Source organism: Rhinolophus hipposideros (genome assembly GCF_964194185.1).
Source record: "Rhinolophus hipposideros genome assembly, chromosome: 1".
Taxonomy (NCBI): Eukaryota; Metazoa; Chordata; class Mammalia; order Chiroptera; family Rhinolophidae; genus Rhinolophus; species Rhinolophus hipposideros.
This window is the reverse complement of record NC_138047.1, coordinates 107,606,585-107,620,368: the sequence shown is the minus strand read 5'-3', so window position 1 is coordinate 107,620,368 and position 13,784 is coordinate 107,606,585. Positions and strand designations below refer to the sequence as shown.

At 47.0% G+C, this 13,784-nt stretch overlaps 1 protein-coding gene across 3 annotated transcripts in view; it reads right to left on the bottom strand.

Annotated features, from left to right (window-relative positions):
• Window positions 1–13,784, bottom strand: part of TBC1D14 (TBC1 domain family member 14) — a 97,400-nt gene that overhangs the window by 42,612 nt on the left and 41,004 nt on the right. For all 3 annotated transcript variants that reach the window (XM_081050940.1, XM_081050941.1, XM_081050942.1), the window contains one exon: window positions 8,948–9,068. In XM_081050940.1, coding sequence (XP_080907066.1) covers window positions 8,948–9,068 — 121 coding nt within the window. The remainder of the gene's footprint in view (window positions 1–8,947; window positions 9,069–13,784) is intronic.

Sequence of the window (13,784 nt, the reverse complement as noted above, 5' to 3'; positions counted from 1 at the left end):
CCATGCGTGCTTGAAAAGAATGTGTGCTGTGCACTTGCTGGAGGGTGTTCTGCCCTGGCTGAGTCTGCCAACACTTCTATCCGTTACTATCCAGAGAGGAGCGCTGGCCGTTCACCTATAATAGCGGACTTGTCTGCTGGTTTCAGGTCTGTCAGTTGCTGCAGCATGTATTTTGCACCTGTTATTACGTAGCACATACACATTTAGAATCATTCATTACGTCTCCATCAGCTCATGTCCCACCTTGTCCCAGATAATTTTCTTTGCTCCGAAGTCTACTTTTTCTGATATTAATGTACACATATTTACTCCATCTTCATTTTGATTAGTATTTTCATGGTATAGCTTTTCCATCCTTTAATTTTAATCTACACAGTTTATATTTAAAGTTTCTTTTATACAGCTTAGAGTTGCGTCACTCTCTTTCAACCCATCTGACAGTCTATGAGAATTAGGTGTTCAGACATACAGTTGGTGTGTTCAGACCATTTACATTAATGTAATTATTGATGTTTCAATTTAGACCTGCCACCTTGCTTTCTGTTTTTCCTTCCTCTGTCCTCTTTCTTGCCTTGATTTCAGTTTTTTGAACTTCAGAATTCCATTTTAGTTTGCTGGGTTTTTGGTTCTCTTCATAAAGTAATCTCAGGATTAAAATATCTATTTAATGTTTCACAATCTATTTAGAATCAATATTTTACCACTTCAGGCGAAACGTGGAAACTTTTCCACCATATCTCCTCTCTCCCCCTTTATATTTTCTTTGTCTTATAGATTTCATTTACACACATTAAAAACCCCAGACAACATTATAATTTTTTCTTTCAACCAAACACGTTTTAAAGAACTCATTTAGAGAGCAATGATCTGTACTTATCTAGACATTTACCATTTCTGTTCCCCTTCCTAATATTTCAAGTTTCCTTCTAGTATAACGTCCTTACTGTCTGAAATTTTCCTTTGGCAATTCTTTTAGATCTGCTGGCAACAAGTTCTCTTGGTCTTCCTTCATCTGAAAATAATCTTTATTTCACTTTCATTCCTAAAAGGTATTTGTGCTAGATATAGAATTTTGGGTTGACAGTTCTTTTCTTTCAGCACTTGAAAAATGCTGTTTCACTTCCTTCTGGCCTCCATGGTTTCTAATGACAAAATCAGTCATTCAAATTGTTGTTCTCCAATAAGTAACATGCTTTCTTGGTTGCTTTTAAGATTTAAAAAATAAATTTTTTGGTCTTTATTTTCAACAAGTTGGTTATGATGTGTCTGGGCATGGACTTCCTTGTCTTTATCCTACTTGGAGTTCACTGAGACCCCTCCCCCAATTCTGTAGGTTTGTCTTTTGCCAGATTGGGACATATTCAGCCATTATTTATTCCAAAATATTTTTTTCCATCACATTTTTCTCCTATCCTTCTGAAACTACAGTAACACAAATGTGAGACTTTTTAGTATTCTCCCACATGTCCCTAAGGCTCTGTCCGTTTTTTCCCAATCTTTTTTCTCTGTATTATTCATATTGGATAATTTCTATCGATAAAGCTTAAAGTTCACTCTTTTCTCTGTCATCTCCATTCTGATATTGAGCCTATCCAGTTAGGTTTTGGGTTTGTGATTTTTTTTATCTCAGTTACGGTATTTCTCAGTTATAAAATTTCTATGTAGTTCTTATTTGTATTTTCTATTTCTTTACTGATACTTTCTATCTTCCCATTTCGAGAGCGTTTGCCCTTACTTGTTGGAACATATTTTAAGGCCTGCTTTAAAGTCTTTGCTAAATAATTCCAACACCTGTGCTGTCTTGGCACTGGTGTCTTCATTGTCTCTTCCCAAGTGAGTTGAGATTTTCCTCCTTTTTCATATGCCAAGTAACTCTGAACTGCATTCTAGATATCTTGAATATCGTGTTTTGAGACTCTGGGTCTTATCTAACCCCTATGGAAAATGCTGATATTTTTGTCTTAGTAAGAAATTAAAGGCTGCCGGTTGGCTCAGTTGGTTAGAGTGCAGTGCTCATAATACAAAGGTCACCAGTTCGATTCCCATATGGGCCAGGAAGCTGCGCCCTCCACAACTAGAGTGAAAACAACGACTTGACTTGGAACTGATGGATCCTGGAAAAACACTGTTCCCCAATATTCCCCAATAAAAATTTTTAAAAAATAAAAATTATTAAAAAGAAAGAAAAAGAAGTTTGAGCTGGCTGGAAAAGAAAAAAAGAAAGAGAAAAAGAGCTGGCTGGATTCCAGACCCAGGTTCCAATCAGCCTTCTGTGAGCTGTGGCTCCAGTCTGTGGAGTTTTCAAAGCTTTTGCCGTCCCCGGTGAATCAATCCTTCCTGTGCAACACCCAATGGCCAGCCTGGGACCTGTGCGCTGGTATATTGCGAAGTTCAGTTCTCAAAGTCTGGGTATGCTATTGGGGTCGGATCCATGTATCCACAACTTGGGAGTAAGCCCAGGAGCTCATAACAACCTTAAAGGGTCACTTTCCCGTGCACTTCTTCCGCATACTGCCCCCAGCACTTGCTGGTTCCCTCAGCTTCCCTTTTTCTGGTTCTCTAGCTATGCAATTCCCGCAACTATGTCCACCTTGGGGCCAAGTGGTGTGGAGAGAGAATAAAGTATCAGGGGTTGGTCCCACCTTCTTGGGAATGAAGCTCCTCTAATCAGTTGCCCGTCCTGAGTTTTAGGCTCCTGCCAGCCCTTGCTCTGCTACCATGAGATTGCTTGAAGGCTGGAGTGCAAGAGAACAAAGACAAAAAGGAAGTGCAGAGTTTATGCACTCTCTCTGAGTGTTGGGGACCCACTCCTCAGCCCAGAACTAGACAGCCTCTCCTAGCACTCTCTCTGTCCATGTTAACACCACTTCTGGGTTCAGGGCTACCTTGAATTCAGGCTGGGAAATATGGGGGGCAGTGCCAACTCAGTCCATTCAGTGGTACTTCAAATTCTGATTTTCCTCTACAATCCACCTGCTACTATTACTTTTCAGAACCCTCCAATAGCCATTCCATGTATTATGCTCAAGTTTTATAGCTGCATGCACTGGGAGAGGCGCATTAGAACATACTTACTCCTTCTTGCCCAGAACTGGGGTCTGCTTTTTTTTTTGCAGGGGGGATATTGGGGCACACTGTGTTTTTCCGGGACCCATCAGCTCCAAGTCAAGTCGTCGTTTTCAATCTAGTTGTGGAGGGTGCAGCTCACTGGCCCATGGGGAATCGAACCGGCGACCTTGGTGTTATGAGCACTGTGCTCTAAACACTTAGCAAACCAGCCGCCCTGCTCTTTTTCATAAACTGATTCCAACCCATTTTGCAAAGGCATATGGGATGATGGAAATGAAGAAAGTTTTCTTGTTTTAGAATTTACTTGTAAGCCTACCCCAGTTACTTGCACTGACCGCCCAGGCTTATCCTTTCTGCAATCTGTGATGATTTATGATTTTCTGAGTACCCCAGACTTCGCAGCGCCCAGAGGGAAGGAGAATACATATCACTTTAAGCTGCCCTGGATTTGCCTTCTTCTGGAATTCTCTCTTTAACATCTAAGAGCTGACTTGAAATTCCAGAAGGCCAACGAAGATATTCCAGGTTATGCAAACCCAAACCCATGTACTCATCTTCGCTCACATGCCAGTTTTATCCAGGACACTGAAATCCACAAGCCTGTCCATTCCTGCAGCTATCCTTGCCACAATCAGCAGCTGCCTCAGAGCCCAACAAGGACTTCAACTTGCTTCTCAACCTCATTTCCTGACAATAGTGCCAATTTCTCAAGTCTATGAACATAGTGTTACGTCTAGAAGAGTCACAAACTGTTCTAGAGCCTCCCCAAATATTTGCAGTCCTGGGCTCCTCTGACATCTACTCTAATTACAAAGACTCACTTTTACTTTCTTAAGTGGTCTCTTCTTTAAAAAAAAAAAAAAAAGGAAGTGCATGGAATAATCGGAATAATTACTGAAAGGAAAAATACCAGAATGCACTATAATAGTTACTTTGGAGCAGTAAGACTCCAGGTGTTTTCTTTTTCTTACTTTGCTACTACTTTATACATCTTCTACAAATTAATACAACCAGGAAGTAAGTATTGCTAATTTATCTTTAAAAATCCATTCCCCGTTTCCCAGTCACTCGGGCAATTGGGGGACCATTAAGCCACAACCATCTCTCATGCCAGGCTATTCCAGTGAGACTTCTTAAATAAGATTTAATTTGCACAACCTCATTGGAGTGTGAAAATTTCCCAGCAAGTCCCTGCATCTCAAACAAGATTGCACACCACTACACTTGAAACTAATAAGAAAAAAAAAAAGAAATAAAATAGTCACGGGATATAAAGTACAGCACAGGGAATATAGTCAATAATATGGTAAGAACTCTGTATGGTGCCAGGTGGGGACTAGACTTATCAGGGTGATCACTTCATAAATTATATAAATGTCTAATCACTATGTTGTACACCTAAAGCTAATATAATATTGAATGTCCTCTGTAATTGAAAAATAAAAATAAAATAGGTTGAGTTACATTTAAAAAAAAAAGACTGCACACCAGATGTACCTCCAGAGCTAAAACATAAACAAACACCTGTGAGACTGGAAGGGGATGTGAGAAGTCAAGAACAATTCTAAAGTTTTAGACCTGAAGTAGAGAGCTAAGTCTGTCATTTACCAAAATGGGAAAAGATGTAAAGGGCACAGGTCTGAAAGAGTGGGCAGGAAGAAGACAAAGGTTAGCCCTGTACTTGTTAAACAGAAAATGCCTAGCAGACATCTAGGTGGAGCTGTGCAGTCGTAGGCAGCTGGACCCCACACCTGGTGTTCAGAGATGAGGTCCCGGCTGGAGAATGTCGGGGTTGTCAGCGTAGGCCTGATGTCTAAAGCCGAGTCCAGCTGAGATCGCCTAGAGAGTGGCCCCAGTCCGAGAAGGGCCTGAGATGCACCCTAATAGGTAGAAGGCATCGAGCAAAGGACACTGAAAAGGATGCGTATGGTGACGTAAGAGCAGAGGAGAGGTCAACTGAGATGAGGACTGAGAAATGGCCATTGGATCTGACAACCGACAGTCACTTGAAAAATCTGATTTCTGAGAAACGTGTGTAGTGGTGCAGAAACCTCCAGCGTGGCTGCACTCCACTTCTGCACATTTGTCACAGCTGCAATGACCTGTAGAGTCATTTGTTGAAATCTGTCTTTCCCTGATTCGTGGTAAGTTCCAACGAAGGCCAAATAAGTCTTGCCCTTCGTTATAATCCTGGGATGGCTCCACACAGTGGCGCAAACTTGTGGAACAAATGGAAGGGCCATGGAACCCAAGGAAAAAGGTTCCTCTTTGTTCACTAGGCAAAAGACTGCACTTCCGAGACAGCATAATCACCCGTGACTGCGCAGCCGGAGCCCCACTCCACACACACCTGAAGGCAGCCAGCCATCTGCACACGCAGCCCCCCATCTTTACTCTCAAGAGCGTCTCCAGTTCACCAGCAACTGCCGAGCTGTGTGCCTGCTGCGCCCTGGGCCCTTCCTTTAACCTGCTGTGACAAACACGACTATTTCCCTCCCCGAATCCAGCATCCCCTTCCCACACAGCAGGGGTTCTTAAATTTCGGGTGCACTAGAGCCACGTGGGGCGATTGCGGTGCCCCCGCTCAGGAGTTTGTTCTGTGTGTTGGCAGAAGGCCTGCTGAGGGGTGTTTCTCACAAATGCCCAGGTGATGACATTACTCTGGGGCCACACTCTGAGAACCACTGTCTTCGTCTGAGTCCCATGCTCGCTATCCTTGGCCATTTTTATTTCCCCTATTAAGAAAATCTCTCTGAAATCATAATGCACGCTGATAGAAAATTCTTACTTTGCAATATTTTTACAAAATTTCAAATGATAACTGAAAGTAACATTTCAACGTTTCCTAAAATTCGTAGCCATGTACATATAAGGCTCAAGCCAAGAGAAAATGGCCCAGTTAGAATGAAGGCAGATGTCCCCCCAGGTGCCCTGGGAAAACCACCTAGTGGGCCTCTTTATTATCTAAAAGCCACAAGTGCCACTCCTTGAGAACTTTGGGCCACATACTGTGCTACACAAGGGGCAAAAATATCTCACAGACATTATCCCTTAATTTCTAAGAGTCCAGGGAGCAGGAAGCACAATGCCCATGTGGCAGATGAGGAAACTGAGAAGTAACTGGCCTAAGGTCCTACAGATGAGAAGAGGTGAAGCCTGCAAGCCCGAAGATCCTCGCAGGTAGGCACCTGTCCCCTCAGCTCTCCCAGGGCTCCTGGACGCGGGCTGACCCGACCGACCGCCTTTGTGCTCCCGGGCCACATGGCACGCTGCCTACTAACGTGCTAATGAAGGGATCTGAGCAGGGCTCAGGCTCATTCTCTCACTGTTTCACTGCCTGTTGTCCAAGGTGGACTCGCCCCAGGAAAGAAACCATAACAGTAAACACCTCCCAGCACTGACAATATTCAGTACTGTTCTGAGCACATGATGAAATTCACTCATTTTATCCTCACCTCAGAGGTAAGTACTACTATTCTCCAAATTTCAGAGAGGAAATGAGGCTCAGAAAGGTTAAGGAATGTGCCCAGAGTCACACAGCCCACTGTGGCACAGCTGGGCTACCAACCCTGGTGGTCTGACTCCAAAGTCCAATCACTCTGTGATGCTGCTTCTCTCAAGTAATAAAAACATCCAAAGAGAAAGGGGAAAGAATTGGAGTTTCTTAACCATCCACTTAATGCTTCCGCTCTAACTGGAGTTGTCATCACCTTTAGGGGTCACAAGTCTAGACACGCGGGCCCCAGCCCCGGGCTCCCTGAAGTGTGTGAGCTGACATCTGCGACAGCAGGCAGCCCTCGCCCCGCGCCCCGTGCCGGGAGCCTCCCCACAGGGCCGGCCCCTGGCTCTGGATGGCTCCCAGGCCGTACAGCCCGGGGGCGGAGGGGATGGGGCACGAGATGAGACGAGAGGGCCGGAGACCCAAAGCCCCAGCAGACGGAATCTGGCAGGATCGTATGACTCCTGCAGGTCCAATGACATCCTTTATTATTGATGGCTGAAGCCAGGCAGCCCTCTGCTCTGCAGTGTTGTGTTACCACATAATGAGCTCACCTAGTCATTCCAGTTCACAAAAATCCTTCAAATCCTAGAACATAATCCATTTCACCTTAAAAATTTAAAAAATGATACGAAGAAGATAGCAAAGAAACTCAAACACGATGCAAGTGGCATTAAAAGCCATGGGAAAATCTACTTAGTGCGATAGTTACTTTTTTCAAAGTGCGAACTTCTTTAGCTATTTAGTTTCCTAAGAAATTTATAGCTGAGCTTTGCAAACAAACTTGCCATATTTTCATTTGATGCTATTTTAATAAGCTTACACAATAAGTGATTCAAATTTAAAATGGAACCATGTATAAAAATGAATTCCAACACTGATTTACTTTGTGAGTCTCCTGGGCCCAGACAACTGCTATTCGGAATGTCAGACAACATTGAAAACAAATGTAACTTGCCGACACATGAAAGATGAAATATGTGCAAATCTACCCTATCATCCAAGCTGGAATCCCAGCCTGTGCTCACTGCCTCACCCCACACACTGCACCCCTAGAGCTAACATGTTTAATACTCAAAGGAACTGTCCTCCGCACCCCACAACAGCACCGAGCACTTTCTCTCTCCTGGACTCGTCCAAGAGCCACATTCTTGCCAGGGTGACCTCGTCACCATTTCCATGAGTAGAACCCTCCAGGGGCTCCCCAGAGCCTTCAGGGCAGAGGCAAGTTCCAGACACATCGTGTCACACAGGCCCCTGGCCAGCCCCTCTGCTTCCTAGGCTCATGCTGCCCCTTCCGGGCGAGGCCGGGGCCCTGGGAGAGGCCCGGCTGCCTGGGGCTGAGCGGCAGTTCTGCCACTCACGAGCTGTACACGTTGCTCAGCCTACGTCTCAGTGCAGCTCTGACAAAGTGCAGACAATAGTAGTATCTTCTTCGTAAGGCTGTCACGAGTTTCAAATGAACTAGAAACCCAAGTGCTGGCTCACTTGACCGCAGTGCACAGAACCCCTCGGCACATGGGCCACGCCTACCATTAACGCTTCTCCATCACACCTGGGCCGTCCTTCTCCTGCAGCCCTCCCGCACACCTGGGACGCTTCCTCAGCAGAGGGCTGCTCTGGAGCCTGAGGCCGGCACTCGGCACCAGGTAGATCCGCCAGGGTTTACTGACATGTTACCCATGAATACAAAACTGAGGCCGCAGGGGGCAGCGTCCCAGCACCGGGCAAACAGCACGCAGCACGGTCGGGGTGCTGAGACTCAGGGCCCAGGACAAGATGCAGCCGGCGCCAGTCAGGGCCGCCTCCCTGTGTCCGAGCGCCCTCCTTGGAGAGATGGGCACAGGTCTCCAGCGCTGGCAGCGCCTCTCCATCGGGGCCTGGCCATTGGGAGCCGGGCTTCACCCTGAACGCCGCCCCTCCCCCCACACAGGGGGCAGCCTCAGAGCCACCAGGGGAGGGGGCAGGGCTCACTAGAGCCTGGCTGAACAATGGCCTCGCTTTCCCAGCCAAAGCAGCGCTGGCAGGATTGTGTTCCAAGAAACCCCTGGGAGCAGAGAGGGACATGCTTTAACATCAAACAAATGAATAAAAATTGACAACAGACACATTTGCAACCAGTATTAGAAAAATGATTAAATCCAATCAAGCTATAAATATCCAAGTCAAGCCCAGCTCTCTCAACTGAGCGCTCCTCTGTGGTGCTAGAAACTCTAAGAAATGAGAAAAGGTGAGTCATTGGCATTCTGAAGACAGACTTACATTTTAGGAACTTGACATGCAAATGAATACAGTTTTCCAGCCTCAAGCATAGTCATTTGTGCAAGGTTCATAAATATAGGCTACACAGCATATTTCTATATGTTTTATCTTGTATACCTTTTGTATTTTCTTTGACTCTTTCTGAGCATTCTCTCGGAGTGGTATTTTTCCAAATAACTTCCATCCCAAGTCATTTTGTTTGTCAAGTCTTGTATTTTGTTTTCTAGCAAGCACATTCCTATAGGAAGAAAATAAAAGTGTTAGGAACTTCCGGGTGTTTACGGCCACACTAGGACAGCTCGAACGAAAACAAGCAGACTTCCTATGAGAGAACAGTGAGATGAACCACAAACTGTAATTCTTTAGATTTGACTTTCACACAGACACAGAATTATGCAGCAGGCAAAAGACCTTGAACCACAAATAAGCTTTTTGTTATTCAATTGTTACATGTTCAATTGTTTGGAGTAAGGAACTGTATTATTTCAAAACAAAGTAGATCAGAAAAAGTGAAGTTTGAAGTCAGAGCAAACTGAACTGAAACCCTGGCTCAACCACTCACTAGCTGTGTGACTCTAACCAGTATATTAACCTCTCTGGACCTGTTTCCTTATGTTTAACAAGGGTCTTTGTCTGACTTAAATTACAAACAGTCAGTGTACTTAAAGAATAACAGCTGCTTTAGTACTTAAGCTTTAGTTTAGTTTAAATGATCTGTAAGGTAAATAAATCTGCATTATTTGTTTATAAAGAGTCTCTATGTGTCATAAAAAGAAAACCATCCATGAGGCACTCACGAGGTCTTCTCTCCTAGCATGTCAACAAAAGCCCCAAATACCACAAATAAACCCCACATGGTTTACGAGATAAAATCCGTTTTGGAATGCACCGTATAGATGTACTCATTAAAAACAAATGATTTCCAGGGCTCAGTGGGAAGTATAAAAAGAGCCTGCAGCATCTTGTGTGCCAGAAAGTAAGAAAAGCGCTCAAAGAAGTATGTCTAACGGAAACAGCTGCTAGCTTGAAAGGGCTCCCACTGGCTAAATCTGGAAAATTTTATCACAGAAATAAACAGTGAGAACAAGGGATTCTAATCCACTGAATAAAAGAGAAATGCATAGCCCATGTGAATACAAATAAATGAACGTTAATAAATGGAGGAGGAAGGAAAGCTTTAGCGTGCCACCTACTAAGTACAGGAAGACTGATGGAGGTAGGGAAAAATGAACGGATGCTAAACAAGTAGTAAAAGTTGGATGAGGAACAGGATTTTCAGAGTTTGAAACAATCTCACAAGTTACTTGTTACTTACAAAGGCAAAAATAGTTCCGTCTACAGTGGGGAAGCCTTCTTAGCCATGTGACGGAAGCTGGCACCCCCAGGGTCACAGTGTCAGGAGAGAAAGCACTGGCCACTATGTTGCAGTTACCCAAAAATGTGTTCCTTAAATGCAGCCACGAGGGAAAGCAGACACACCCAAAGCGAGGGACAGTCCCCGAAATAAAGGTCAAGACTCTAAAAATGTCAGGGTCTGTGTCTATGAGTTTTTGTTTCTCATTTGTTTGTCTTGTTCTTTTTGGTTTATATACCACATATCAGTGAAATCATAGGGTTCTCTGCTTTTTCTGTCTGACTTGTTTCACTTAGCATTATTCTCTCGAGATCACAGACAATAATTTAGTGGTTACCAGAGGGTAAGGGGGTGGGGGGTGGGTGATGAGGGTAAAGGGGATCAAATATATGGTGATGGAAGGAGAACTGACTCTGGGTGGTGAACACACAATGGGATTTATAGACGATGTAATACAGAATTGTACACCTGAAATCTATGTAAATTTACTAACAATTGTCACCCCAATAAAATTAATTAATTAAAAAAAAATGTCAGGGTCACGAGAGACAAAGGAAGGCTGGAGAGCTGCCCTAGGTTACAAGGAGACTAAAAGACATCTGACAACTAAATGCAACGGGTGACCCTGCACCGTGGGGGGAAGCTATAAAGATCTTATTGGGACAGCTGACAAAATCTGAATACAGAGCGTGGATTAGAAACAGAATGGGATGGATGTTAAATTTCCGATCTTGTTAACTATACTGTGGTTATGTAAGAAAATACCCTTGTTCTTAGGAAACACACTGACATATTTAGGGGGAGAGGGACATGACATCTCTAATTGATTCTTCTAACGCTTCAAAAAAATACTTTACTCGTACAGCATACAGACCACACTGACGAATGGATAAAACAAATATAGTAAGATGGAAACAGCTGGTGAGTCTGGGTGAAGGATATATGGGAGTTTCTTGTACTTTTCTTGTAAGTTCTCAATAAATTTGAAATTATATCAAAAATAAAGTCATAAAACCTTTTAAAACAGGAAATAAACGACTTCACTGTATTCTTCCTTTTCTGTTATGGTGATAACGGAATTCATTTCAGAATAATTCCAGAGCCCAAGGCAATTTCTATGTCCAGTTGTAAGCAGCGGGCTTGGAGCTGCCTCCACTGGGGACAGACACGCAGTTCAAGCCGTCCGCACCCCCAGGCGCCAAAAAGACTGAAGAGCCAGGACACCCAGAACTTGGTTCCCTCAAGTTTACATTTTGCTAAAGAGCAGTTGCCTCTGAGAAAGGGAGCTGGGGTGAAGGACAAAAGGTGGACACCAAACGCACCTGGGAAGGGGAGGGGCCCGGAGTGAGGGGTGCAGCTGCTGAGGACCCCGACCTTCCTTGGGAGGGAGAAGTCGCTGAGGGTCTTGGGGTGGGGGGGTAAGACTGGAGGAGAGACCCGCACAGTAGCAACTGGGTGCAGGGAGACAGGAAAGCGAGTCTGGGTGCCTGACGCCCAGCTTTGTGACGTGGGAGGCCGAGTGGAAAGGGGGCCGGGGCCAGCGGGAGGAGAACCCAGAGGGGTGGAAACCTTGGTTCCCCCTCCGCTGCTGCTGCTCCCCGAGGCTGTACGATTGTAGTGCGGCTCAAGCTTAGCAGCAATCCAGGTTTCCTCCTTACTTGTGGCATAAGAGCTTAAGCTACACGTGACAGGCCACAACTTTGGAAAAGTTCGTAAGCACTATTCTGAGATATTCCATTTTTGTGCACAAGAGGCTAAAATCACAGTCACCAGGAGCCCTCAGTGGAAAGGAACCCCTCCCCAGCTTCAGCCGTTTGTGTCATCGGGGCACCTGGTTCCAGCAGTGGGAGCAGGGAGCCAGTCAGAAAAGATTCCAGCCCCTTCTCCCCTTTCAGGTCGTGGCTCAGGGGAAGCCTGGCATGGAGCTGGCTGCTGGGCCCAGGTGGCCAGCTGGAGTCCAGGCCCTGCTTCTGCCCATCACGCGAGCAAACCCATTGTGGGGCCCGGGGCAGGGCGAGCCCATCAGCTCCGACTTCACCCCTTTACAGCCTGTGCTGATCCTCCCCTGATCCTCCCCTGGATCTCCCAGGAGCCCTCAGGGGGTCACCCGATGACCCCCACACACGGTGCAGCTCTCAGTCCAGGGGAGCGGAAGACAGCCATGGAGCCCTCCTGCTGTCTTGGTGAGTTGGCCCAGCCTTGGGCCCGCAGATACCTTAAGCCTCCTCCTGCCGCTGGGAAGGCACTAGACACCGCCTCCCTCTCTGCCACTTCACCAGGGAGCAGCACACAGCGCCTGCCTGATTCAAGCTTCCTGTTTTACTGTTTCAAATCCACCTGTTCCACCACCGGCTACGGAAGTGCTCCCATTGGACGTGTGTTCTACAGAAACTCTGGGCTGCCCCTGCTCTGCAGAGCCTTCCCTGACTGGCCAGTCTCCAAGCCTGGGCTCCCACCACCGCTGTTTCCACAGCGCTCACCATGTTTCCTTGGACTTGTTGGATGTACCCTGTCCTCTCCTCTCCTCACACCTTTGCCCTGGGGTGGAGTTGCCCAGAATTCTATCCAGCATGCAGTGGGCGCTTAATGGAGCAGCCACCACATATGTGCAGGGGAGGCAGGTGCAAAGCACTAAGGAGACAGGATGGGGCCGCCCCCCGCTCACACCGAGGCCAATGGAGCACTGACACACACGCACGCACACGCACACGCACCCCGCCTGAGTGTGGGAACAGCTTTACTCCTGACTAGCCCCTTCGTCCATGATGCCCACTCAAATCCCCCCTCCTACCACCATCAGGAGAGGATGTGAGTGACCGCTGAAGGGGAAGCACCTGAGGACTCTTCCAAAGGTCAGGTGACGGCCATCTCTCCTAAGAGGCGACCTGTGCTGTTCAAAGCCTCCTCACGGAAGGCGCCCTGCCCCAGGAGCCTCCGACCCCACACACACAGGACACCAGAGTGGATATGCTCTCGGCAACCCACCGGGCCTCATTCACTCCGGGCTTTCTCTGCGGGCCTTGGCTACACTGCACAACACTAGAACGGCAGTGTGAGGTGCTCAGAAAGCCGCAGGCTCTCCGCAGCTTACCCCCAAGCCTCTCAGCCAGGGGCCGCTGAGAGGTGGCACGTGTGCTCGGCTCACCCTTTCCTCGGCTGCCCCTCAGAACAGGTCCACGTCCCTCGAGCGCTGGGCCTGCAGAGGGCCAACTGCATCTGCCGGACGCTGCCACAACGTCTCCCCACAGCGGTCAAGGCCACATCCGGAAAGCAGAACTGGATCACTCCCGTCGTGCCCCCAGGCCCCTTCACCGGCTTCCACCTGTTCGCGCGCCATTGTGCATGCTGTTTCCTCTGCCCTCAAAGTGCTCCCGAAGGAGAGGACACACGTGCCTGCCTCACACGGACCTTACAGGCCAGCGCCTGGCACACACACTCGACCCACTGTCACCGTCCAGGTGGCTTCTCCGCTAGGGAATTGGGAACGCTGGCCAGCAGGGAGTGACTGTCCCAAGCTCAGCCCCTCCCAGTGGGCGCTCTGCACAAAGCGGCAGCGGAGAGGCGAGGCTTACAAGAAGGTGGGCTGAAGGAAGGCGGCCT